Source organism: Bubalus bubalis, chromosome 13, assembly GCF_019923935.1.
Source record: "Bubalus bubalis isolate 160015118507 breed Murrah chromosome 13, NDDB_SH_1, whole genome shotgun sequence".
Classification (NCBI taxonomy): Eukaryota; Metazoa; Chordata; class Mammalia; order Artiodactyla; family Bovidae; genus Bubalus; species Bubalus bubalis.
Window position 1 is genome coordinate 43,434,671 of NC_059169.1, and position 26,431 is coordinate 43,461,101.

The window sequence follows — 26,431 nt, forward strand, 5'->3', positions numbered from 1 at the left end:
TTTCTAAATGTTCCTTGGCCTTTTACAAAAGCTGGTAATTAAAAAAAAGAAAAGCTGAAATTTATATAAAGCATGACCATCCTTGCTGTTACTAAGTTCTTTATCCACAAATGCATACAATAGCTCTTTATTATACACATTTATAGCTAGTGTTTCTATTCTAGTAGTTTATGTCCCTTCATTTTCTTCACATTTTCTTCCTTTTGCTCCCCAATCATATGCATGCTTACAAATTAGGTAGAAAATAGACTGCAGGAAAAAAAAAGTTTATCCTTGAAAGTATTTTTCACTGTCACTTTTGGGTAGCACTTCATGATTTCTTGCATGAAATCCAGAACTATTCATTGATTCTAAAACCATCTAGTAATTAATGAAAATGAATTGCCTCACTCTGCTTCAGTTTCTGATATCCAGATTTAACTATGTTTTTGGAAGACCTATGTTTTTACCCTCAAATTTCTATGCCAATAACCTGACTTTTTTTTTTCCATTCAGAATTCATGTTAAAACATCTTTAATTTCTAGGTTTCCTTCTTTCTCCTTAGTCTCTCTTTCTCTTCTAGGCAAATATAGTAAAGAAGCAAAGCTGCTACTATGAACGTGTTACATCCTCGACCCTAGGAGAACTCAATGTCTCCCAGCTGTGTGAAGTGTATTTCTTAGTAGGGAGCCTGGTCCCACTTTTATGTGGTCCTGCTGGTGTAAACAGCTATCATGTTTGGATTCAAAGGTGGCCCAAGATAGCGTCCTGGGGACACGTTCCTAAAATGAAGTAAAGCCCAATTCTGTCCATGTGCTGGCAGGTGGGAACAGGGTTGGGTGCCCTGCTGAGAGTGATGTGCTTTCTGAATAGAATATAGTAGGGGTGTCCAGTTCAGAGTATCAAGCCAGGCCTCTTTCCCTGGCGTTTTAGGATATCTAAAGTCAAATTCAGAAAATGGCATCTTCCCTTTCTCACAGCTTAGGTGAACCCTTTTGGTCATATGAGAATCTGTCTTACTTATGCTGTGGTGTGGAGATAAAGATATTGCCATCAAGGTCATAATAACTTTTATGCTCAGTATAGTGCTTCCTAAAAAAAAAAAAGGGGAGTTTTTTTAAAATTAACTTTTAATTTTATGTTGGGGTATAGTTGGTTTACAGTGTTTTGTTAGTTTCAGGTATACAGCAAAGTAGTTCAGTTATACATACCCACTTCAGATCAGGGATACCAACAGACTGAAAGTGAGAGGATGAAAAGAAGTATTCCATGCCAATGGAAATCAAAAGAGCAAGCACCAGGGTAGCAATACACATCTCAGACAAAAAAGGGAACATTAATTCAGAAGAATTCAGCTCATTTTCTTCTCTAGAAAATAATGAAAAAAAAAAAAAAAAAACCAAACTACTCATGAGTGATTATTGGTTGAGAGTGTCAGCTAAATAGATAGACTTCTTAAAAATTTGAATTGCCTAACAATAGCATGAAGAAAATCCCATGGGTGGAGGAGCCTGGTGGGCTGCAGTCCATGGGGTCTCGAAGAGTCGGACACGACTAAGCGACTTCTCTTTCACTTTTCACTTTCATGCATTGGAGAAGGAAATGGCAACCCACTCCAGTATTCTTGCCTGGAGAATCCGAGGGACGGGGGAGCCTGGTGGGCTGCCATCTATGGGGTCACACAGAGTCGGACACAACTGAAGCAACTTAGCAGCAGCAGCAGCAGCATGAATTATTTAGCTTCTAAGTGTATTTGATTCTGAAAATAGAAGAGGGTTTTTTTTTTTTGGTCTAAAACAGGGGAGACAGTACATAAATAATGTACTTATTTATAGCATATTTAATTAATTTTAAATCTACGGTGAATTTTGTGCACTAATTGTGAGATAATAAAGCATCATGTTTTGCTAAGTAGAAGACCCAATTTAAGAGTTATATTTGCAGAAACAGCTTGTCTTCTTCCTCCTTTTTGTAGTTTTACATTTAGCTAGAGAGATTGTTCACTAAGATTCAACACCTAAAGAATGCATTTTTTTATATTGTTCAAAGCTGACCTCTGCTTTTAGAAAAGTTTATCTGCACTTTTTCATCTGTTTAGAAACATACATTTTTGGTTAAGAGATCGAAGACAATCTTTCTTTGTCTTTTTTTTCTCCTGAGCTAGGGAGGTTGAGATAAAAAAGAATGACTGCTTTAAAAGTCACACATGGCTGTAATTTAAGATTTTTTTCCTCTCATTGTCCGTAACAGTTGAAAGAAACCTTCAATGAAAGTTTATTAACTAGGCCAATGCCTGAGGCAATAAAGGTTCATTTATTACCAGTTTCTTGGCTGTTTTTCTTCTTCTATTTTTCGGTTAAACTCATAGCGTAAGATAATACTTCACAAAATTAAACCTTTGACCTTCTGTAGAGTTAAGTCTCCTTTGATTAGATAAAGTAACAATTTATGGTCCAGCATGAGGTTGCACATGAAATGAATAATGCAATAGACTCCGTGTGGACTGAGAATCTATTGCTTTTGAAAAGATGAATGCTGTTTAAAGGGGGGAAAGTGTGCTTAAGTGTGTTGTCTTTATTCAATATGCACTTTAGCAATATTTCAAAAAGCTTTACTTCCAAGATAAAGTTATGTTTGAATTTTCTAATTCTCAGAAGGAAGATGTATGGCAAAAATACTGCAAAAAGCTTTGTAATTCTTTGTAAAACTGTCTTATGAGTGATTACGCCACACACTGCAGGTATTAACAAAGGTTGAATTATAAAATAAATAATCGCATGAGAAAAATGACCATTGCTTTTACAAATGGAGTTCTATAATGATGGGACAATTAACATAGTATAATTTGCAGTAACTTGATGTGCTACTATTAACAACTTAAATTGATATTTGATAACTTTTACCAACAAGAAGTGTGAGAAGAACACTATATAATTATAGTAATATTAGACTAGATCCTTTATTTTTAAACCTACCCATAGGAGTTCAGTTTCTGGTTATTATGAAAAAGGAACTTTTGTAAATAACAGTAATGTTTTAAATTTTGTTTTGCTTAAGTTGTGTTATAAATTTGAAATGCCATATGTATTGCCAGATGAGTGATTAGATATAATTTTCCAGATATTTCTTTCATTTTGCCATGTGTTCTTTTCATAATTGTTTGGGTAAATTGAGAAAAGTCTCAAATCCATCAGTGAAAATATTTTATTGGAATTGCCTAATGACTCCAGAGTTGGACTATAAAGAAAGCTGAGTGCCAAAGAATTGATGCTTTTGAACTGTGGTGTTGGAGAAGACTCTTGAGAGTCCCTTGGACTGCAAGGAGATCAAACCAGTCCATCCTAAAGGATATCAGTCCTGAATATTCATTGGAAGGACTGATGCTGAAGTTGAAACTTCAATAGTTTGGCCCCCTGATGGGAAGAACTGACTCATTGGAAAAGTCCCTGATGCTGGGAAAGATTGAAGGCAGGAGGAGAAGAGGATGACAGAGGATGAGATGGTTGGATGGCATCTCTAATGTGATGGACATGAGTTTGAGTAGGTTCTGGGAGTTGGTGATGGACAGGGAGGCCTGGTGTGCTGCAGTCCATTGGCTTCTAAAGAGTCGGACACAACTGAATGGCTGAACTGAATGACTCCAGAATAGATACATATGATTTCAGACTCAAATTTGACGTTTATTTCTTTCTTCAGCTTCATGGAAGTACAGAAATGTGTACACAGCACAGGCCCATGTTTCACATGACGCTGTTATGATTAGCTGGTTGTTTAAATTACTAATTGATATGCAGAAGTTGAATGCTTGAGAGAAGTGTTTTAGTTTCAGTTTGGTTCTTTTTCAATTAGCTTAAATTATTTAAGGTGAATAAATCTACTGCAGTGATTTAGTTTCTTTTAATAGAATCTCATGGTACAACATAAATTAGGTCAAGAGAAGCCATTGGATCAGTCCAATGACAAACTTCACTCATAAATGAAGAGATGTAAGGAAAATGGAACAGTTGCTCTGAATTATTATTGTTTTGAAATAAAGTGAAAGGTTTTATTGGAATGTACAAAAGACTTGCATTTCTTGACATATTAGAAATTAGATATTTCTTTCTGTTGTAATGATTTTTGCAGCAAAAAGCAAAAAGAGAGAGAAGGAAGTGAATAATGTAATGCCAACTGTTGGTAATTTTCCTTGACATCCACTTGCTCTTTTCCTAGGTGAGCTGGATTGATACTAATCAAACCTCAAAGGGGAAATCATTTTGAACATAGACAGCATTTATTTCTTGAACAATAAAGTACAAGATTGTCTCAAAATCATACATTGTAAGTAACTGGTCTAAATTACACTAAGAAAATTAAATATCATGACTATGACTACAAAAGCATGCCATGATAAAGGCTTCCTGCCACACTCTAGAGAAGGATGAACAATTTGAAGTTATGAACGAAGAGCTATATTTTTTTTATCTTCCTTGTCACATGGAAGTATCTATTTTTCTGAATTAATCAGAATTATTCTTTTCCATAGTCCAGCTTTAAAGCAGCAACCAAAACCCTACTTTTCTAAACACTACAACTGAGCTATCACCATTCATATTTTTCTTGAAATCATATAAGAAAAATACATTACTTATAGGCTGAATATGGAGATTCAATGAAATGATGGAATAAATATAAGAACATAATGACAAAAGTGTGAAGAATATATTGCTTCAAATAGTCTTTCCATTCTTATCCTATTGTTATTCAGCTTAATCGCTTCAGTCATATCTGACTCTCTGCGACCCTATGGACCATGGCCTGCCAGGTTCCTCTGTCCACAGGATTCTCCAGGCAAGAATACTGGAGTGGGTTGCCATTTCCTACTTTATTGTTATTCTGTGAACATGGTTATATACGGTTCTTAACTCAGATCCCAACCTCTGTTTAGAAAGTGTGTATGTATCATTATATATATATATATATTTATATATTTTATATACATTATACATAACATATTATATATATATATATATATATATATATATATATATATATATATTGTTGTTTAGTTGCTAAGTCGTGTCTGACTCCTTTGCATCCCCATGGGCTGTAGCCTGCCAGGCTCTTCTGTCTATGGGATTTCTCAGGCAAGAATATGGGAGTGGGTTGCTCTCTCTTTCTACAGGGTATCTTCCTGACCCAGGGATCCAGTGTACACTTCCTGTGTTGCAGGTGATTCTTTACCACTGAGCTACCAGGGAAGCCCATCTATATATGTATCAGTTCAGTTCAGTTCAGTTGCTCAGTTGTGTCCAACTCTTTGTGACCCCATGAATTGCAGCACACCATGCCTCCCTGTATATGTATATATATATACACACACACACATATATATATATATATAATGATGCATTTATATATATGTGTGTAAAGTAATATATATATGTATGTGTATTTCTTGAGTCTTTTACTTTAAAAAGTTTATATTACTGCATCAAAAAAAACTTATTATGATTACATTGTCTCCAGTTATTTATATCATTGGATAACTCCCACAGATAAGACTTACATGTCAAAACAATCAACTTCTCTTATAACTTTTTCTCATCTTCTCCTCTCTTCATCAACAATCATACACTGACAGAGCCCTGCATGTTACCATGATTCTAGAAAAAGAGAAAAAGAGAGATTTATTGAAGTATCAAAGGATTTAGCAGAGGATTTACATGGTGTTGAGAAAAGTAGAAAACAAGTGGAAAGATTATCCTTAGACTAAAGTGCCAATGAGGTGACTCTTTGACAGGAAATTAAATTTATGACGCCGTTTTCTCTTTTCACTTATTACCGGCCTGAACTGTTACCAATATATTGATAAGTGGCCTCTTATAAAAACATCCTTTCAGAATGTTAATACTGTCAGTTACTTTCAGGTTGGTAAGAGCCACCTGCTTGGGGTCAATGCTTTTTGTAATTTGGTTTGACCAGTCATGTAGGTAGTAAGAAATATTGGGCCATAGACAAATGTGAGAACTTTTAGTGCCCAGTTTAGTGGAGAATGGAATAATGAAATAAGAGCAATTTATTGACAATTCAAGACAAAGATTACCTCTTTCTTTTTTTTTTTTAATTTGTCAGTTGTTCTGTATTCAAGATATAGAGAGGAAAATAATTTATTTGCCTTTCTTTTATTTCTTCTTACTCTGTATTTAAAATATAGGACTCAGGGTAATGTTATGAACAATATATTTCATCAGTAGTACAGGTTAAAAGTTTTGTGCACAAAGTTGCATGTCAATTCTAAAAGTTGAAAGTCAATCCTAAAGTAAATCAACCCTGAATATTCATTAAAAAGACTGATACTGAAGCTCCAATACTTTGGCCCCCGTAATAAAGAGCCGACTCACTGGAAAAGACCCTGGTGCTGGAAAAGATTGAGAGCAAGAGGAGAAGGGGGCAGCTGAAATGAGATGGTTGGATGGTGTCATCGACTCAATGAACATGAGTTCAAGCAAACTCCAGGAGATTGTGAAGGACCGGGAAGTCTGGTGTGCTGTAGTCCATGGGGTCACAGAGTTGGACATGACTTAGTAACTAAACAAAAAGACAGTTGAATGATCATTGTTTTCATGACAAATAGATTCTGAAATTTATAAAATGGAATCACAAATGAACATTTATATCAGGTTGTTAAGTGAGGTTAACTTATACTTGTGATATTATCTGTGTGTCTATAACTTCGACTTCCTGTGCAATCCATAAGCTACTTAAGCAAACAGCTTTCATTTTCCTTCAATGATTCCATAGTTTACTGTATACTGTAATTTTTTTTTTTTACATTTATGAACAGAGTCAGTGTGGGCAGTACTGAAGAGGGAGTTAGGGGAATTGGGATTACTCTATCATTATTTAATGGTGTAACTTTATAGAAATGATTAACCTAGATGCCCCTAAGTTGCATCATCAGTAAAATAAAAGAGTTGCAGTAGATAAAGCCTTTCTCTTCTCTGCGTTTTACAAGTCCAGATTCCAAGTGTCTGTTAAATATTTTTCTAAAGGTGGTAATGTTAACAGATGGAGTAGAAGTAAAAGTTTTATATTCAAAACATTGTGTCAGGTTTAACTTCCAAAAATTGCATATTTTCTTATTTTAAATCATAGTAATTTAAACATTTGAATCGATTCTGTTTCAGCCTGATTCTATGGGTTAGTGTTCAGAAGTTGACTGTTTCAAAAACTTCCATGAAAATTTCTCAGTGATTTTACATGTGGCCAAATGACATCCCCATGGGATTCACTCCCTCTGACTTCACGACTGCTGTTACTTTGTAAACTCTGTGAGGCTGCAGATTTCAAGCTAATCAGTAAAGAAAGCTAAACTTGATGTACACTTGATTTACTAGTCATCAAGATTATAATACACTTCCTGTATATTTCTCCAAATTGGTAGATTTTTTGTTGTTAATCCAAACATTTAAAAATCTAATTTAACCAATTGAAAACTGGAAACTGGTATAGTGACTGTTTACATTAATAGTCTGAAAGATCAATTTTTCTTTTCTAATGTCCCTTAGGAGAAAAACTCACATTCAAAATCTTCAGCCTCACCTGCTTTACAATAAAGTTATTTATTCTAATTGCTTATCATTTCTGTTATTTAATCATTTAATGGGGAGGATGGACATATTTCAATCATAATTTCCATTTAATAGAAAGTATTGGGAAATAAAATAACTGTGAAAATTCGTTTCAGTTTTTTAGACAGCTGGCATTTAAATAAGGATAGGAAGAAGACAGAGTGGAAAAAAAGGTACTGGTGTTTTCAAGTTGCTATATTGAGCCAAGAGTTCTTCTAAGACTTGGAGTGATTTCACTTGAGTTGTAATTCAGACTCATACAGAGCTTACAATGCACCTTCAATAGAATTTTGCAAAAAGTCTATAGGACCTGTCAGGAGCAGAAAGATTACTTCACAGTAATGACTGTTGAAATGAGCTATGCTTTTTGATGTTTTACTTTCTGAATCAAATTGTTGGGCAAGATTAATTGCACACAGCGAGAATTTTAAATGAATGACTATGTAAAGCATTAAGTATCTCTGTATGCCACTTGGGGGAGAAACACCTAGAAGGCTTAAATGAATAAATGAATTTAATGCACAAAATGCCTGGGCTAATTTTAAAATTCCTTTACTAACATCTTATTGAAAATAGAAACCCACTTTATTCATCTGTCTTGGTTATATTGCTCTGGTTGAGGTAATTTAATATTCTTGCTTTCTCTAATCTTCTAATTCAACAGAAGTAAACAATAGGTTTCATAAATTAAAAATACACTCTTCTGAACATGCTTATAAGATTAAAAAAAAACAAGGTTGTAAACATTTATGACGGAAACAAACTAGATTGTTCAAATACTGCCATGATGTATCATGTATATCAATATGGCACTGATATCAGTTAGAATGCAAACAAGGTTTTAAATGATGTGCCCCTTCATTTCAGCTGGAGAATCCGCTTCACACCATCTGCCTATCAGATGGTTAGGAACCAGGACTGCGTATTAATGCCACATGTTCGATTTTCCTCCTTCTTGTAATGGTTAGATTCATATTGCTAATAGCTGTGCATGAGCACTGTCGATGAAATTTCTGTGACGGTGGAGTGATGAGATATTTATAAGCCGCCTGTCTCCCTGAATAATCAGTAGGAAGAATGCCAGACATAAATAACTTATTAATTCCAGAATATTAATAATAACTACTATTGGCTAGAAATGAGTGCATGTTAAAGTGTTTTTTTTCTAAGTTTGGGTAAAGTGACAGACTCATAAAAAGTCTATCATATGGAAACTTTGAATGCTTACTATCTCTTGCTTATAACTAATTTTATTTAGCCATTAAGTCTTGGAAAATACATTTTATATGGAAAGTGATGTAAAAGTAGACAACATATCAAACATTTGGAAGTCATCTTGTTGTCTTTGAAACCAAAGATCAAAGATTAGACCTTTCAAGTTAATGAGCAAACAGACAGATCAGAGAAAGAATTTGACAGCAATATGTCTCTTTTATTGATATTTATAATCTATAGTTGTAATCTACTCTTTATAACTAAGGATATTAACTTATTTGAAATAAATAGAATGGGGGTACTTCTCCCTTTTTAGAGAGAGCAGTCAGGATTGTATAACAGTATTTGAAGTATTTGAAAGCTCTTGATAAAAGTTGAGAGCAAAAAGAAAATGCTATCTTTGCAAGGAAAAGGCTCTTAAGCAACAATAGTGCCTGCTTCTCTTCCAAATGATAAACCCAAGGATTGGATTTTGGATATTGAATTTGAAGTAGCAAAGGCTTTGTATCAATATAGCACAGAGTGGAAAGTTAATGATTTTATGATAACTTTGATCGACAGAGACTACTAAGTCAAAAGATTGGATAGAAGCATGATTTTCAGGTGTCCGTTTGTCAAATGGCTAGATTCTACCCTACAGTGTTGGATAGCTTTTGTCATATTTGCATTTTTGTGAATAATTGAACAAATGTAAAACTAAATAAAGGTGTGCTGGATTTTATGGGTTACTTGAAAATATTTACTACCATTTGCAGAGGGTTTAGCTGTTGTGTGCACTATTTTACCTTCATTCCCCATAACACTACTGATTGGAACTGGTATCTCTTAAAGATAGGAATTTTGAAGGTTTAGGAATTATGTAATTTACTGCATTATTTCACAAAAATATTGTCCAAAGTTTGTAGGACTCTTAAAGTGTTTCTTTCAGCCACCATATGTTTACTCTTTCTAAGATAGTGAGTTTAGATAACTAGTAATCCCCATGTCAGTCACTTTTTCAAAAAGAACTTTAAAAGATTTTAATGGTGCATCAAAAAATAAAAGTATTATGAAAAAAACCTATAAGCCAAGATAAAAATTAAAAAAAAAATCTAACAATAGCTAGTTAAAAGATAATATAAAATTTGCTCTGAAGGAGTAAACAGAATGGAGCCCACAGTAATGAGTTTGTAGTGTAATTCAAATGCTAATATGACAAGCTTTATTTCCAAATGCTGTGTAAAAATATGCTCATTCTTTTGTAAGTGAAAGTTTATAAAGATCAGATAGAGAAAAAAAACTAAATATCTCTTCATGCTCTAAGGCCTATGGATTTTAACTGAAGTTTGATTCACAGTCCCTTTTCTGAGGGCCAATATAAGGTCTAGGAATTGCACAATGTATGCATGACTTATTATCCTTTCTCTGAAGGAAGACTTAAAAAAAAAAAAAAACTGTCTTTCAATACATTATTTTATCAGTGACAGAATTTTAAGCATACATTAAAGTCTCCCAATTGATGATGATAAAATAGGGTTTAAGTAATTTAAAATAAAATAAATCTACACTATATTTGACTACGAGATAAGAAAGCCTTCCTCAGAGACCAATGCAAAGAAATAGAAGAAAACAACAGAATGGGAAAAACTAGAGATCTCTTCAAGATAATTAGAGATACCAAGGGGACATTTCATGTAAAGATGGGCTTGATAAAGGACAGAAATGGTATGGACCTAACAGAAGCAGAAGATATTAAGAAGAGGTGGCAAGAATACACAGAAGAACTGTACAAAAAACATCTTCACGACCAAGATAATCACAATGGTGTGATCACTGACCTAGAGCCAAACATCCTGGAATGTGAAGTCAAGTGGGCCTTAGAAAGCATCACTATGAACAAAGCTAGTGGAGGTGATGGAATTCCAGTTGAGCTCTTTCAAATCCTGAAAGATGATGCTGTGAAAGTGCTGCACTCAATATGCCACCAAATTTGGAAAAGTCAGCAGTGGCCACAGAACTGGAAAAGGTCAGTTTTCATTCCAATCCCAAAGAAAGGCAATGCCAAAGAATGCTCACACTACCACACAATTGCAGTCATCTCACACGCTAGTAAAGTAATGCTCAAGATTCTCCAAGCCGGGCTTCAGCAATATGTGAACTGTGAACTTCCAGATGTTCAAGCTGGTTTTAGAAAAGGCAGAGGAACCAGAGATCAAATTGCCAACATCCGCTGGATCATGGAAAAAGCAAGAGAATTCAAAAAAAAAAAAAAAAAAACCATCTATTTCTGCTTTCTTGACTATGCCAAAGCCTTTGACTATATGGATCACAATAAACTGTGGAAAATTCTGAAAGAGATGGGCATATCAGACCACCTGACCTGCCTCTTGAGAAACCTATATGCAGGTCAGGAAGCAACAGTTAGAACTGGATGGACATGGAACAACAGACTGGTTCCAAATAGGAAAAGGAGTATGTCAAGGCTGTATATTGGCACCCTGCTTATTTAACTTATATGCAGAGTACATCATGAGAAACTCTGGACTGGAAGAAGCACAAGCTGGAATCAAGATTGCCGAGAGAAATATCAATAACCTCAGATATGCAGATGACACCACCCTTATAGCAGAAAGTAAAGAGGAACTAAAAGGCCTCTTGATGAAAGTGAAAGAGGAGAGTATAAAAGTTGGCTTAAAGCTCAACATTCAGAAAATGAAGATCATGACATCTGGTCCCATCACTTCATGGGAAATAGATGGGGAAACAGTGGAAACAGTGTCAAACTTTTATTTTTTTGGGCTCCAAAATCACTGCAGATGGTGACTGCAGCCATGAAATTAATAGATGCTTGCTCCTTGGAAGAAAAGTTATGACCAACTTAGATAGCATATTGAAAAGCAGAGACATTACTTTGCCAACATAGGTCCATCTAGTCAAGGCTATTATTTTTCCAGTGGTCATATATGGATGCAAGAGTTGGACTGTGAAGAAAGCTGAGCCCCGAAGAATTGATGCTTTTGAACTGTGGTGTTGGTGAAGACTCTTGAGAGTCCCTTGGACTGCAAGGAGATCCAACCAGTCCATTCTGAAGGAGATCAACCCAGGGATTTCTTTGGAAGGAATGATGCTAGAGCTGAAACTGCAGTACTTTGGCCACCTCATGTGAAGAGTTGACTCATTGGAAAAGACTCTGATGTTGGGAGGGATTGGGGGCAAGAGGAGAAGGGGACGACAGAGGATGAGATGGCTGGATGGCATCACTGACTCGATGGACGTGAGTTTGTGTGAACTCCAGGAGATGGTGATGGACAGAGAGGCCTGGCGTGCCTGCGATTCATGGGGCCGCAAAGAGTCGGACACGACTAAGCGACTGAACTGACTGAACTGATATTTAACTACATGGTTTAGTGCATGTTTTGATCTTTATGTGTAAAATACTATGATTGTTCTTGGGGTGTATAAAAAAGAAAATTTCAGGAAGTAAAAGAGATGATTTAATCTTTCCTTAGTGGGAGAGACTCTTTATTAATTTATATGTTTCTTCACTGTGCACATGCACACTCGCAGGCACATACACACACACACACATATGCACTATGTGTGTGTTATATATATACACATAACTTTTCCCCCAATGAGAGAAATAAATCTGAAAAAAATTCTATGTGATTGAAGAATCAGAAGTTACCCAAGCTCTTTGGTTAATAGCTACTGTATATACCAAATAGATTTATCAATGTAAGTTGTTGATTGACTTAATCACGTACACGACTACTGTATTTATATCACACGGAAGTGCAGCATTACCTGGCTGGCCTCTTTGCTTCTGCTGTGCTAAGCTACAGGCATAGAAGACTCAGTTTTCCAAAGTCTGAACCTACAGTTCTGAGTCTGAGTCTACAGCAGTGTGTCTCAGATCCTGATGATTGAGTCATCCTAATTTTGTTTTGTAACAAGTTTCCTTGTTGATTCTGAACTATACTCACTTTCAAAAACCACTACCAGGCTAATAAGCTTTTATTGTAAAATGCAGCCACACTTTAATATGGTATCTTATTGTCATCAAATAATCTAAGGGCAGAGAATCAACCTGTTGAAAGATAAAATTACAGATTTTTCAGTCCATCTCTCAGAAATGAAAAGTGAAAGTCGCTCAGTTATGTCTGACTCTTTGCAACCCCATGGACTATACAATCCTCCCAACCAAGGGATCAAACCCAGGTCTCCCGTTGCAGGTGGATTCTTTACCAACTGAGCCACAAGGGAAGCCTAAGGATACTGGAGTGGGTAGCCTATCCCTTCTCTAAGGGATCTTCCTGACCCAGGAATGGAATCGGGGTCTCCAGCATTGAAGGCGGATTCTTTACCAACTGAGCTATAAGGGAAGCCCATCTAAGAGATAGATTCTGTGAATATGGCCCCAGCGATGATAATCTTCCACTTTACCATGCTCTGCAGCTGGATTTGATATAGATTATCACTTCGAGAAACTGGATTACCTAGTTCTTAGGGGAAAAAATGACTTGTTTTGTCTGGAAAGAGTTAAAAGCAGTCATAAATGCGCTGTTTCAGGGTGGGATATTGAAGGAGAATATCATAAAATCTGAATATGAGGCAAGTGGAAAGAGTTCTAAGTAAGAAAAGCTTACACAGGGAGAAAAAGTATGTGGTAAATATTTTATTACCAGTGTTTACACAAGCAGACCATTCTTTTTAAAATTATTTCCTATTGGATATAGGGCTTCCCTGGTGGCTCAGAGGTTAAAGCATCTGCCTGCAGTGTGGGAGGCCTGGGTTCAATCCCTGGGTCGGGAAGATCCCCTGGAGAAGGAAATGGCAACCCACTCCAGTATTCTTGCCTGGAGAATCCCATGGACGGAGGAGCCTGGTGGGCTACAGTCCACGGGGTCACAAAGAGTCGGACACGACTGAGTGACGTCACTTCACTTCACTTCACTTCATAGTTGATTTACAATGTTTTGGTAGCTTCAGGTATACAGCAAAGTGATTCAGTTATATACATATATAAGCATATTTATGCTTTTTCATATTCCTTCCCAGTATAAGGTATTATAAGATGTTGAATATAGTTCTCTGTGCTATATGCTAGGTCTTTGTTGTTTTTCTGTTTTATATATAGTAATGTATGTCCATTAATTCCAAACTCCTAGTTTATCCCTCCCCCAAAGTTTCTCCTTTGGTCACCATACTTTGTGTTCTAAGTCTGTGAGACTATTTTGTAAATAAATTCATTTGTATCATTTTTTATTTCCGCATATAAGTGACATCATATGATATTTGTCTTTGCCTGATGTACTTCATCTCTAGGTCCATGCATGTTGCACCAGCAAACCATTCTTAATTACATAGGAAGAGTTTTAACACTGTGTTCTCTATGAAACATAGACAAAACACTGGAGCTTTTTTGTGAATTTGTTAAACTGTTCTTTCAAAGGCAGCTTCAATAGGGAACAAAATATACAATGGGGCTCTTTCTAAAGTGAGTGTCTATATTCTAAAGTAAGATTTTACTAGAGGCAGCAAGCCGGAGAGGATTTGAGAATTACATTAACGATTTGAAAGGGCTATGACAAGGCCAACAGAAAGTGCAATAAATGCAGAAGTGAAGGTGAGACTTTTGTAATTGTCTCCAGCAATGGAGAGTAAATGCTTATTATTAAGTTAATGAGATTTGCTACTGTTAGTATATTTTTATTGACTGCAATATATATAAAGTGTTTTTAATGGCATACATTGATATTGTCAAAGTGAAAGTCGCTTAGTTGTGTCTGACTGTTTGTGACCCCATGGACTGTATTGTCGATGGAATTCTCCAGGCCAGAATACTGGAGTGGGTAGCTGTTTCCTTCTCCAGGGGATTTTCCCAACCCAGGAATCAAACCCAGTTCTCCCACATTGCAGGTGGATTATTTACAAGCTGAGGGACCAGGGAATTCCAAGAATACTGAAGTGGGTAGCCTATCCCTTCTCCAGCAGATCCTCCTGATCACGAATCAAGCCGGGGTCTTCTGCATTGCAGGTGGATTCTTTACCATTTGAGCTACCAGGGAAACCCGATAGTGTCAAAATAATGCCCATATTTCTCTTGTGGCTTTCCAGGTAATCCAATTTCAGAAGCATTTTTTTTCATTCAGATACAAATTGTGCCAGGCTTTGGCTTCAGTGTTTGAGATACTTATATTAAGAATGTTTTTCTGTCCTTTTGGTATTATAATATAGTTAGAGGAATCAGCCCTAACTAACCCCCCAAGCAACATCCCTCTCCCCACTTTCCCCCTCAAAAAAAAAACCCAACAATTTAAGGGAGTGAGTTTGTTCTCAGATTTCACATTAATGTAACCCAAGGAGCAGTACTCAAATACACAACTCAAAATAACCAGAATCTCAGATGATAGAACTCAGCTCTTTGTATGGTTTTAAAGCTCTGTGAGTGATTCTAATGCACAGAGAAGACAAATTCTCATTCAACAGAGCTGAGAACACAAGCTCTACTCTTGTGGAGTAGGGTGGGGAAAGTCAGCTCTTTAAAATAAGCAAGTCTTAGATTGATTCTTGAAGTGTTGGAGCTCTTTCCCAGGTAGACTGAAGAGTCAGAATCTTAAGCCTGTTTCCACTGAAAAAAGAAAAGTGAAATGAAAATGTTAGTCACTCAGTCGTGTTCGACTCTTTGTAAGGCTGTAGACTGTAGCCTGCAGGCTCCTCTGTATATGAGATTCTCCAGGCAAGAATACTAGTGTGGTTAGCCATTTCCTTCTCCAGGAGATCTTTATGACTCGGGGATTGAACTCAGGTTTCCTACATTGTAGGCATATACTTACTGTCTGAACCACTAAGGAAGCTGATTAAAGAGTCAGGATCCTGAGCCTGCTCCCTGTGGAGCATCATATTTAAGCCATCACATGGCTTGCAGGGACAGGTCTGGGATATGGGACTGGACAGCTTTTCTAGAAAGTTTGAACACCATGTGCAGAGTCTAATTTGAAAGAGGAAATGTCTTTTAGAAGACGTGAAAGATGTCTATGTTTCTGAAGCACAGAAAGCAAAAGGAACCTGCTGGAAAGATAATGCCACACAGAGAAGCAGAGGACTGAGCACACAGGGCCCTGACAGACACCTGAAGCACCCAACTTGCTCCTCAGAGCAGGCATTGAATGTCAGGATTGGATTTTCATTTTCATAAGGTTATGTTGGCTGCTGCATGAATCATAAGAGACTGAAAGTAGAGAAAGTAAAAGCTGTTAAGAATAATTACAATACTCCATGGAAGAAAAAGCGACAGTTTGTACTAGGGGGAGCCAATAGAGATGGAGAAAATTGGCTGAATTCGAAAGTTATTAAAGAATTAAATTTGAGGACCCATCAAACATCAAGGTGAGTTAGTAGAACTAAAATCAGCAACTGTTGCGAATGTAATAGCTTTCTTCTTGTCATCATGAAACCATACTGAAAATAGAATATTTTAAAAGTATTATAGTTAAGTTATAGCATGTATGTGTATCATACACACAATTATCTGTTGGAATTTATATTAGAAATGTAAACCTGGGGAGAAAAATGTCAAGTGGAGAAATAGAAGTGTATCATAAGTACCCTTTTCATAATAAAATTATTGAAAGCATTTTTAAAAGTCAAGGGTTAATGCAGGCAGATAAGGAGAATTAGGCTTCTAGCTGAGGGGGATGTGGTCAGCTCATCATATCCTGTAGGAGTCATAGCTAAGACTGGGCTTGACTTATTAAAGTAAAAACTAGAACACAAGACCTGCCTAATTTTTACTAAACATAAGGTGGCATTCTTCACACAGTTTATATTATTTAATCCTTCTATTATCCCTTTGTGAATAGGATGACTTCACAGATGAAGAAAACATTCTTAAGAAGATTTTATAGCTTATGTAAGGCCATATCATGCATAGTTACATTTCATGCTACTGAGCTTGATTCAGATCTATCCAATAATAACACTCATATCTCAAGTTGTAGGTTTTCTTTTTTACTTGCATACTATGGAACAAGATTTACCTGCTGCATAAATCAAAGACAAAGATGTGTCATAAATTGGAGATGGGACAACACCAGGCAATAAAGGGAAAGGACAAGTGGGATGTTCACACTGGTGACAAGGCGAATTGAGGAAGAGAGATTTTCTGGGAAACACAAACAGAATTTTAAGAGAACAGGAAAGAAAATGTTCTGAAACATCTTTGAAGGAAATGAGTAACTGGGGAGTAAATTCAATCATAGGAAGAGGAGAGAATCAGTTCAAGTTGGGACTTAAATGGCAATAAGTGTTCAGTTCAGACCCAGATGAATTCTTTTAGTTCAGACCAGTGCCTTTTTAGGGGGTGGTTATCAGTTTGTCATGCAAAGATCCAGTCTGAAAGTTTTGTTGCATTGGGGTGAAAGTTGTCAGGGTGTTTTTGGTCAGATCTGAGGGAAAGGTGAGGTCTTCCCCTAACCTCTAAAATAAAGCAGAGGTTTCTAGGGGAAAACAAAAACAAAACTTTCTTTAATTCCTGAGGCAGTAACTTATTTGCTGTAGTAACTAGAAGTGAGATTAGTGGGGAGGAAAAGGAGGAGAGAGGTGTTCAGTCTCTAATCCACCAGCTGCGAGTGGAAATAAATCATACAGATAAATTCAGAGCGGGCTGAAGCACTGTAGCCAGCTCTGAAGCAGCCGTAGCAAAAAGTATGAGGGCAGTGGGAGGGTATATCCTTTCATAGACGTCAAAGTTCTAAAGTTAAGAGAAATCATTCATGTAGTGCTCAGACATGTCCAGCTCTTTGTGACCCCATGGACTGTAGCCTGCTAGGCTTCTCTGTCCATGGGATTCTCCAGACAAAAATACCAGAGTGGATTGCCATGCCCTCCTCCAAGGGATCTTCCTGACCCTGGACTCGAACCTGGATGTCCCACATTGCAGGCAGATTCTTTACCATCTAAGCCACCAGGGGAGCGTGAAGAATGTCAGGATGAAGTGATTGACTTAGAAGTTCACACTGCTCTGAAACCTCTGCTGGATACCTGGAGCCTGTACCTAAAGCTGACACTTCTCTTTCTGCTCTTCCATATTGGTCTCACTGTTATTTCTAATTTCATGATCACTCCTTTAAAAAAAAAAAAAAGGTTATTTATTTATTTGGCTTCATCAGGTCTTGTGGTACATGGGCTTTTTCATTGTGGTGCGCAGGCACAGTAGCTTCCGAGTGTGGGCTCCAGAGTGTGAAGACTCAGTAGTTGTGGCACATGGGCTGAGTTGCTCCATAGTATGTGGCATCTTAGTTCCTTGACTAGGGATCGAACCAGTGTCCCCTGCATTGCAAGCAGATTCTTATCCACTGGGCCACCAGGGAAATCCCCTCATGATCACTCTTACCTGTCATTTTCTTAGTGACAAACTGTTTGGATAAATATCATGGCATAGTGATTAGAAGGGTTGACTCTGGGACTAGAATACTGGAGGATGAGAAGTAGAGTTGTCTGGGACATTCGATGGTCTGTGAGAAAGTGCAGGCTTGAAGACAGAGCAGATGTGGGCCTTGGGGCCAAGTTCAACACAGGGGGAGTGAGGCATGAGAACAGGGAGATTTAGGGTGATTAGCTAGCTTTCCAGGTCTAGTGAAAAGCTTGGTGAATTGTTAAGCAGGTTATATTTTTACTCTCATTAGGCAGCTGGACAGCATTGGAAGCAGGCAGGGAATGACATATTCAGATGGAGTTGTTTGAGAGAGAATTCTGGCCTTATTTCGACTGTTATCCTTCTACATACGAATTATGCTTCTGCTAATACTGATGTGGGAGTTTGGAGAGCATTCTGTCCATTCTATCAATGTTCTTTCATTGGTTCATTGGGAATGAATATACGATATGAGAGTATTGCATAAAGGAATCAGATACTCCAATATGCTTGTATATGTGTTGTACAAAGTACATGAACTCTTATGTGAAAAATCAGAATGTGCATTACCTCATTTTTAATTTATTCTTTAAAGGTTTGACAGCAGCAGCTGCAGCAGCTGCCGCTGCTACCAACGCAGCTATCGCCGAAGCAATGAAGGTGAAAAAAATCAAATTAGAAGCTATGAGCAACTATCACGCCAGTAATAACCAACATGGAGCAGATTCTGAAAATGGGGACATGAATTCAAGTGTTGGTAAGTTTTCTGTTCAGTGCAACTTAACTGTATTCATTTTGTTACTAAGTGACTTTCTTTTACAGAACCCAGCTATTGGCTACCCATTCAAGAAATTGTTCCTTTTAGCTTTGAAGATAGTGTACCTTTTGAAGAAGCCAATTAGCCTAACAACATGTATTCTAAATAAATCATTGAGAACATTATTTTTAAATGTCAGAATTAACGTTAAGTCTGCAACTCCTACCATACGATTTTAGTTAACATATTTCGTAATACAAATAAGCTTTATTAGTTAGAATTTTGAAATAATTGATTATACACAAGGTGACAGAAGAACATTTACAAACAAAGCCACAGACTACTAACTTTTAATTCATTGGTTACCGAAGAAGAATGTGCCTTAGCAGCAAAACGTAAACTTTACCTTCTCATGTGCTGGCTGCCAAGAATAAAAATTATGCTGATGATTCATTCTTTCTGTATACAACCGTTATCAATTTCTCTTATTTAAACTATGCCACTTCAATTTCTTAATTTGATCTTTTTTGTTCTTGAGTTGTGGAGAAAAGTAAGATTAATAGTCACTGTTTAAAATAAAAGGAACAACTTTATCTTTGCAGAATTCTTTTGGGTAATTCATTTTGTCAGTCAACTTCAAGTGAGGGCCACATTTTTATTGATGATATCTTTTGTATCTCTGTTTTTGAGATACAACATTTTATCCCCACCAAATTATTTTTCTTTAAAATATAGAAATCATGCTCAAAATTTAATGTAACAGGAGAAATTTGAATGCTACAAGATGTATACAAGAGACTATATCCAGCATATATGTTCATGAGGGAGGCAATAAGTTTGGCAGTTCAATTAGATTTTCTTTTCTATGCTGCATTTTAACAGATTATCTCTTTAATAATCAGTATCTGCTTGCTTTCAGTTCCTTGACATATAGGTATAGGTGTAGGAAGGAATGCTGTGGACTTCAGTCATAATCATTTTCACAACAATTCATGAGATCATGTGCTAGATATGAGTAACATAGTAAGAAGTAATTTTAAAACACATACACAAATACCATGGCTTTAGTGATGCCAAAGTGGAATGTACAAAAGAGAAAAAAGATAACTTTTTCATCAGAACTAGGGAAGAGAAAGAAAGGGAGCAGTGTTAATGGCTTTGATTTGAGAGCAGGATAAAGAAGGTGGTAGCAGTTCTTAGAAGGGTGGAAAGATGTGTAAAAAAGCCAAAGAATGGCACAAAAATTGAAAAGAACTAAAGGAAACATCAATGTTCACATTTATGGTGCTTCTATTAAGAAGACAAAGGGCAGTGGATTGTTTGGGTTATAGTTTACACACTTCAATTTAAACTCTTAAAAGTTAAAAACTATTGAAGTAAAATGAAAGAATTGTAATTATCTTTTTAAAACTATTGATTGCGCACAGTTTTAACATAAGGGTCTTACTTTGATAAAATAGAGCAAAATTGGACACTTTTAAAAACAAGTAATTAGCCATTATAAATCATACTTATAATTCCAAAACATAATTTGGATTGTTTTCAAAATTGTAGGAGAGTTAAGACCTCAGTGCGGTTTATTGTTGGTAGTTGGTGCTGTGAGGAGGGATCTTTGAATAAGCCAGTGTAATAACACTTGAACAAAATATATTGAAACTTTATTCCTCTGTCAAGTTTCCTGAGAGCAGAGCAGAAACTGGCTTTGGAGAAACCAATAGGCATAAGATAAAGATAACATAATTAGGCATTGACATACTCTTAACATTTGATATTATGAAATAGCATTTGCTTTCTGATCGCCTTGTGCCCACCATAATCATTTGGATACCTAGACTATCATAATGGCTTAAACAAGAACCAGTTTAAATTTGTGTTTTATTGGAAAAAATCACTTTTCTTCCATTAAGGTATTTGCTTGCTAGATTATATCGCTTTTTAGTTTTGACATGCATCATCCAGTTTGAGCCAGAAATGGGTATTTATTTGAATTTTCCTAGAGGGCCTTAATATTTTGAGACTGTGTTAACATTAATGCTACCGTTAGTCCCTAAGGCATATAGATCACGTGTGTTATATATCTATAGCTGTTTGGGGGCAAAATGTTATCATTGTCATTTTTCTTCTATTCTCACATACCACTATCCTCTAAGAATTTTTGATTTGTTATTCTTCTGGAGCATACCCCTTTCTCCTTTCTTCTTTACTTGGAGATCAGGGAAACAGAGTTTGGAGCAGGGAGTGGGTAGAGCGGGAGAAGGTACAGGGCAATGGTGAGGGGGAGTTGAGTTCGCATAGATCAAAGTCGTTGCTTTAAAACAGGCTGCAGTTTTCTCTGCTTCTCAGGACAGTGCCTGCCTCTTGGTAAGTGTCTAATAACGACTACTTATTAAACACTTCTTAACTGCTATGTGACTTTGGAAAATTATGTGAACTTTCTCAGCCTTACATTCCAAATCTGAAAAATGGCATAAAAAATAGTATCTACATCATGAGAATTAAAGGAAAGCATATTTATCAAGTGTTTATCATTTTATTCATTACAATGTCTGTTTATCACACTTTTGGTCATGTGTAAGGTTGGTTGTGTGGGTATTATTTTTGCTATTGTTATTATTTCTTCCCTCTTGCCCTCCTGAAAACCACCTTCTTCCTCTTTTTACAGCATCAACTGTTTCCTCCTGTCTTCCTATGCTCTCTACTAGGTATTTGTTAAGCTTCATGCCTGTGAGGAAATTTGGGGGCATCTGTGACATCATTTGGATTTTGTTGTGTGTTTGATTTTAGCTTATTCTAGGAACTCAAAAATAATCCTAATAGTCTCAACACTCACAGGGCACGCAGTCTAATGGGTGACGTGGTTAAGTAAGACAGTCATAACAGGATATGGTGGATCCCCAGGAACATCAGTTAGCAGGAGGTGCTTAGGAAGTGGTATTGAAGCCTATGAATTCCAGGAGGAATCCCAAGAATCTCAGAAGCTTTATATTTCAGGATACAAATGTACTTGCTCTCATGAATCTATCAGCTCTTTGAAGTAGAAAAACCCCTCAGAGAGGTGCTACTTAAATGATGTATTGTTACTCTCAGCCCTGCCCAAATCTAGTGGCATTTCTGAAGTCAGTTCAAGTTCTTTTTTTCCTTGTACTCATCTGGCTCACAAGTTCTGTTAAACGTTTCAGGGCTCTGTATGTAAAAACACTCTATTTTGCCCCTTCTTGGTCGTAAATAAAATCCTTGCTGCCCTAGAAAATAGATTATTTTTTTTCTTTTGCTTGGTTTGGTTTCTTTTATTTGGCTTGGTGAGGTGAGGGATGTTTTTATTATAGATGAGTGTCTCTAGTTCTTAATATGAATTGCAACAATTAGCCAGAAAAAAAAGGTGTTTGAAGAAACCTGTGACACTGACAAATAATTATTTTACATCCCAATTTTACTTGGTAACCTTGAGCTCACACCTTTCCAACAGAATGATCACTTTAGGAAGAAGTGAGGACTTTAGGATAGACCCGAGTAAGGCATCGGCAGGCTGAGTAAAATATATGGCCGTGTCGCCATTCTCCCTCATCCACAATCAATTGGATTCTTTTAGTTTAATATTTACTTGCTAAGATGAGATGCTAGTCTGCATGGTGATAAACAGTCTGCTCCTGGCATCTGAAGGTGACCTGTCAGTTCATATGGACAAATCTCCTGCTTACTGAAATGTACAAAATAAATCATTAAAGCAGGCAGGTGCTCATTCCCAGATTTAAATCACCATAGATTTATGATTTGAATTAATGCTTCATTTGGCCATAGAAATAGATGCTGAGACAAATGATATGCACTGGTTGGGGTTTCCATACTGTAGCCATCCTGATATTGATTACTGAGATGTCTTTGCAATCTCTTGTTTATATCAAGTACTATCTTGTGACAGGTTGGCTGATATAAGCTACATTGCAGATAAGAAGGAAAAATGTCCTGGATTCTTTTTAGTGGCAACACTATCCACAACATACAGACCAGATAAATTGCTATTTTTTTGCTTTAAGGACTGATCTACATAACCATCTTAAAAAATGCTGCTTGGAAATTGGGACTGGGATATTGGAAAGGCAGAATTTAAAACCGGTGAACCCAAGGTCAATTTCATAGTCTCTGTAGCTGTGTTTTATCTACTTATCTTTTTTTTTTTTGGCATCATGCACATTTTTGAGGATACTAAATTAATCACAATCGATTTAATCTAAATAAAGGAAACTTAATTTAACTTCTAGTTTTTAAATGCTATATAAATATTGACATAGTAAGCATCTCTTAATAGTTTCTCTGTTATTTACATACTTGCTAAACCTAATATCTTACTCCCTTAACTAATGACAACAAAGGAAACGACTCTTTTAAATATAAATACATTAAATATTATTTCCAAGTACAAGCGTTTGTGGACTATAATTTACCAAGAGACAGGAAAAGACTGCATTTTTACTTCTCTTAACATTTTATTTAAGGAAAACACTATGTACACAGTTTAAAGAATACAGGAGGATTTAAGAGGGACCTTTGCCACCAGCTAATATCTGACTCATAGAACTGGTAAACAGCTATCAACAATAGTAGATTGCTTGCTTCGTAGGAAATGAGTTCATATCTATTCAAAATGTGATCTCAAAACAGATGTCCCAAGAAAATCTTATTGTTTAAACTATAGTCATAACCCCAAACTGCTGTTATTTCTTTGAGGAAGTGAAGTAATCTTAAGACTTCAGAGTTTCTCCTCTGAACACCATGGAAAGTAGACAAGAATACCCTAATGCAGTGATCCACAAACTGAACACATTTCATATGCCTGAAATGTAGGATTTGTTTGCATTTTCCAAATTTGCAATAGTTAAAAGGATATAGGAGTTTCAAGTAAAAACAAGAATTTTAGTTTGGGATTAAACAGCTGTGTGTGTTCTTCAATGGCATTCCTTACTTCTTACTTCTGTCCACCAACCTACAAACAAAACAATGACAAAAAAAAAAAAAAAAGCTGGGCAGATAGATAATAAAATTATCTTCCCCATCTGATCATCCCCTTAACTTTTTTTTGCTAGTCCTGAAGAAACAAAATATTTTACATTGTAGTCATTTCCTTTCTTCTATCTCACGTGTCTATTTGGAAGGCAAAATTAATATTGTGATTTCAGGAAAAAGTCTTGGAGACCTTGAGAAAGCAAATAAAAGGAAACTGAGAACACAGGCCACCAAGCAGAGCTCTGAAGTTGCACATTGGATTCTCTGCTTTGGCAATGTTAATGAACCTCAAATCCTTCCTATAATTAGATGAGGGAATTGCTTATATTTTCAAACAGATGATGCTGCTATAATGAAACGATTGACAGGGAATTTAAGAGTGTCTACAGTAGTCATTTGGTTTCTGTTATAAAAAAAAGTTTAAAAAGAAGATTGGCTTTAGACATAGGTCCTGAGAGAGGTAGTAATTTACATAGCATGCTGTGACAGGTGTCTTTGTATAGGAAGGAAATAAAATGGAAGACTAGAGAAATGATGGGCAGGTATAGCAATTTTTCGGGAGGGGTGTCCTGTGCTTTTTCTGTGTAGGTTCTTTAAAAGGGGCCGAGACTCAAGAGATGGATCCGGATTGAGTGCACAGCTGTAACTGCTGATGAGCTAATTGCTCCTTATCTCTCAGCCCCATTCATCTTCATTTTTTACCAATTACTGAGAATTATCTGTGTTCTCAGTTGGATATGAGAGTTAATCCTTTTTGGTTAAGCTGGCAGTACTGTGAGCAGATTCCAAATCGGAGGGTGAAAAAGCCAAAGCAAGCTTGCTCTAAAAATGTCTCCAGTTCAATTACAGTATCAGTGATTCATAAGAAATTTGCCATTGTTTAACAGATTAAATGTGGAACTTTTTTTTTTTAACTTTCTTAATGTTTCTTTTCCTAACAATGATTGCTAAGATCCTTCTTCCTGTCCGATGAGTAAAATTTAACAATATTAACAGCCAGAGTCTTGTAAACATGGAAACAGACAAGACTTCCCTAAAAGACCAAAAAACTCTGACACATGAAATGAGAAATATTTTAGAACTGATAGCTTTCAATTTATATATAAACACTTTTAATCAATGCCTTTGCTGTCTGTGGCTTCTCACATGGTCAGGAAAGTATGTCCAAACAAACCTTTTCACAAATGTCACATTAGTGGAATTTTAATGGAAGGACCACATAAGCATCTCCTAAAAGTGTAGGAACTGCCATGGTTTGTAATTCAGTTGATGGTGAATAAGCCATATGGTTCACATCATTTCCTATGTAAAAGATGTCTTCATATCCTGACATTTCCCACAAAGTTGCTTACTCCGACAATAAAAAACTAAAAAGTAGTAACCTACTCTTTCATAATTTTCAATGCATTCTTAAATATTTAATATTTCTTTCATTTCTTCTTCATGAAATATTTTAAATAAGGTAATCTGATGTGAGAATACAAAGAATAAATAGCCAATTTAAGACAAAATTATCATTTGAAAGCTTATAGTCTGATCAAAACAAGTCCTTCTAGATGCTTCTAAAAGCTGAGATGGGAAGCAAAGGGCAAAATATGTCAGAAGATTTAGCTTCTAGTAATAACATCGCTAATAAGTAACTTAGATAGGTCTCTCAATTTCTCAGATTTCTTATTTAATAAATAAGGAGCTTGATGCCCACTTAGCCTTTGGCTCTAAAATTCTTTGATTTTTTGAAACCTGAGAAGAAGATCAAAGGCAAGAAGTTATTTTTTTTTATAGTGATTTCTATAATCAAGCACAAAACTGAAACAACTTAAATGTTCCCCCAAAAGGCAGGTTATATAACCATTACCTATGATGAATAAGGGTAGAAAATACTTATTTGGAATGTAAGAATACAAGAGGATCCTGTGGTAATAACTAGTCATTTTATTAGGCTCATTTTCATGATTTTCTAGATAGTGCTTGGCATTGTTTGCATTTTCTTGCATAACGTAACATAACATCTTTATTGTGCATACAGAAGATTAAAAACATTAGTGATCATAACAAGGGACTATGGGAAAAATGCACCACTTAAGAATATTTAGTAGTAGTAGTAAGAATATTTGAGCGTGTATTTCTGACTCTACTCCAAATATGTAAATAAAATGATTACAGTATGAATAATAACATATACTAGTTTTCTGTATGAATTATTAAATGTATTATATGGTGTAGGTAAGAGGAATACAGAGATTTTTTTTCTACTTTTTGAGTAGTGGCTATTTCTTTTTCATACAATTTTTATAATTTATATGGGCATTTGAAGAACTAATTAGAAAATATTAACCTAATGTTTTGGTTTTAATATTGCTTGTTCCAACTAATAACATGATAAGTAAACTAATAATGTAAGCATTTAAATTAGGAAATATAAACTAAATGATTTTATCTGATGCTGTATCCTAGTGTACTCATAAAAC

At 36.0% G+C, this 26,431-nt stretch overlaps 1 protein-coding gene across 3 annotated transcripts in view; it reads left to right on the forward strand.

Moving 5' to 3' along the window:
• Nucleotides 1–26,431, forward strand: part of DACH1 (dachshund family transcription factor 1) — a 479,356-nt gene that overhangs the window by 240,548 nt on the left and 212,377 nt on the right. For all 3 annotated transcript variants that reach the window (XM_025262761.3, XM_025262762.3, XM_025262763.3), the window contains exon 3: nt 18,801–18,962. In XM_025262761.3, the coding sequence (XP_025118546.2) occupies nt 18,801–18,962 (162 nt within the window). The remainder of the gene's footprint in view (nt 1–18,800; nt 18,963–26,431) is intronic.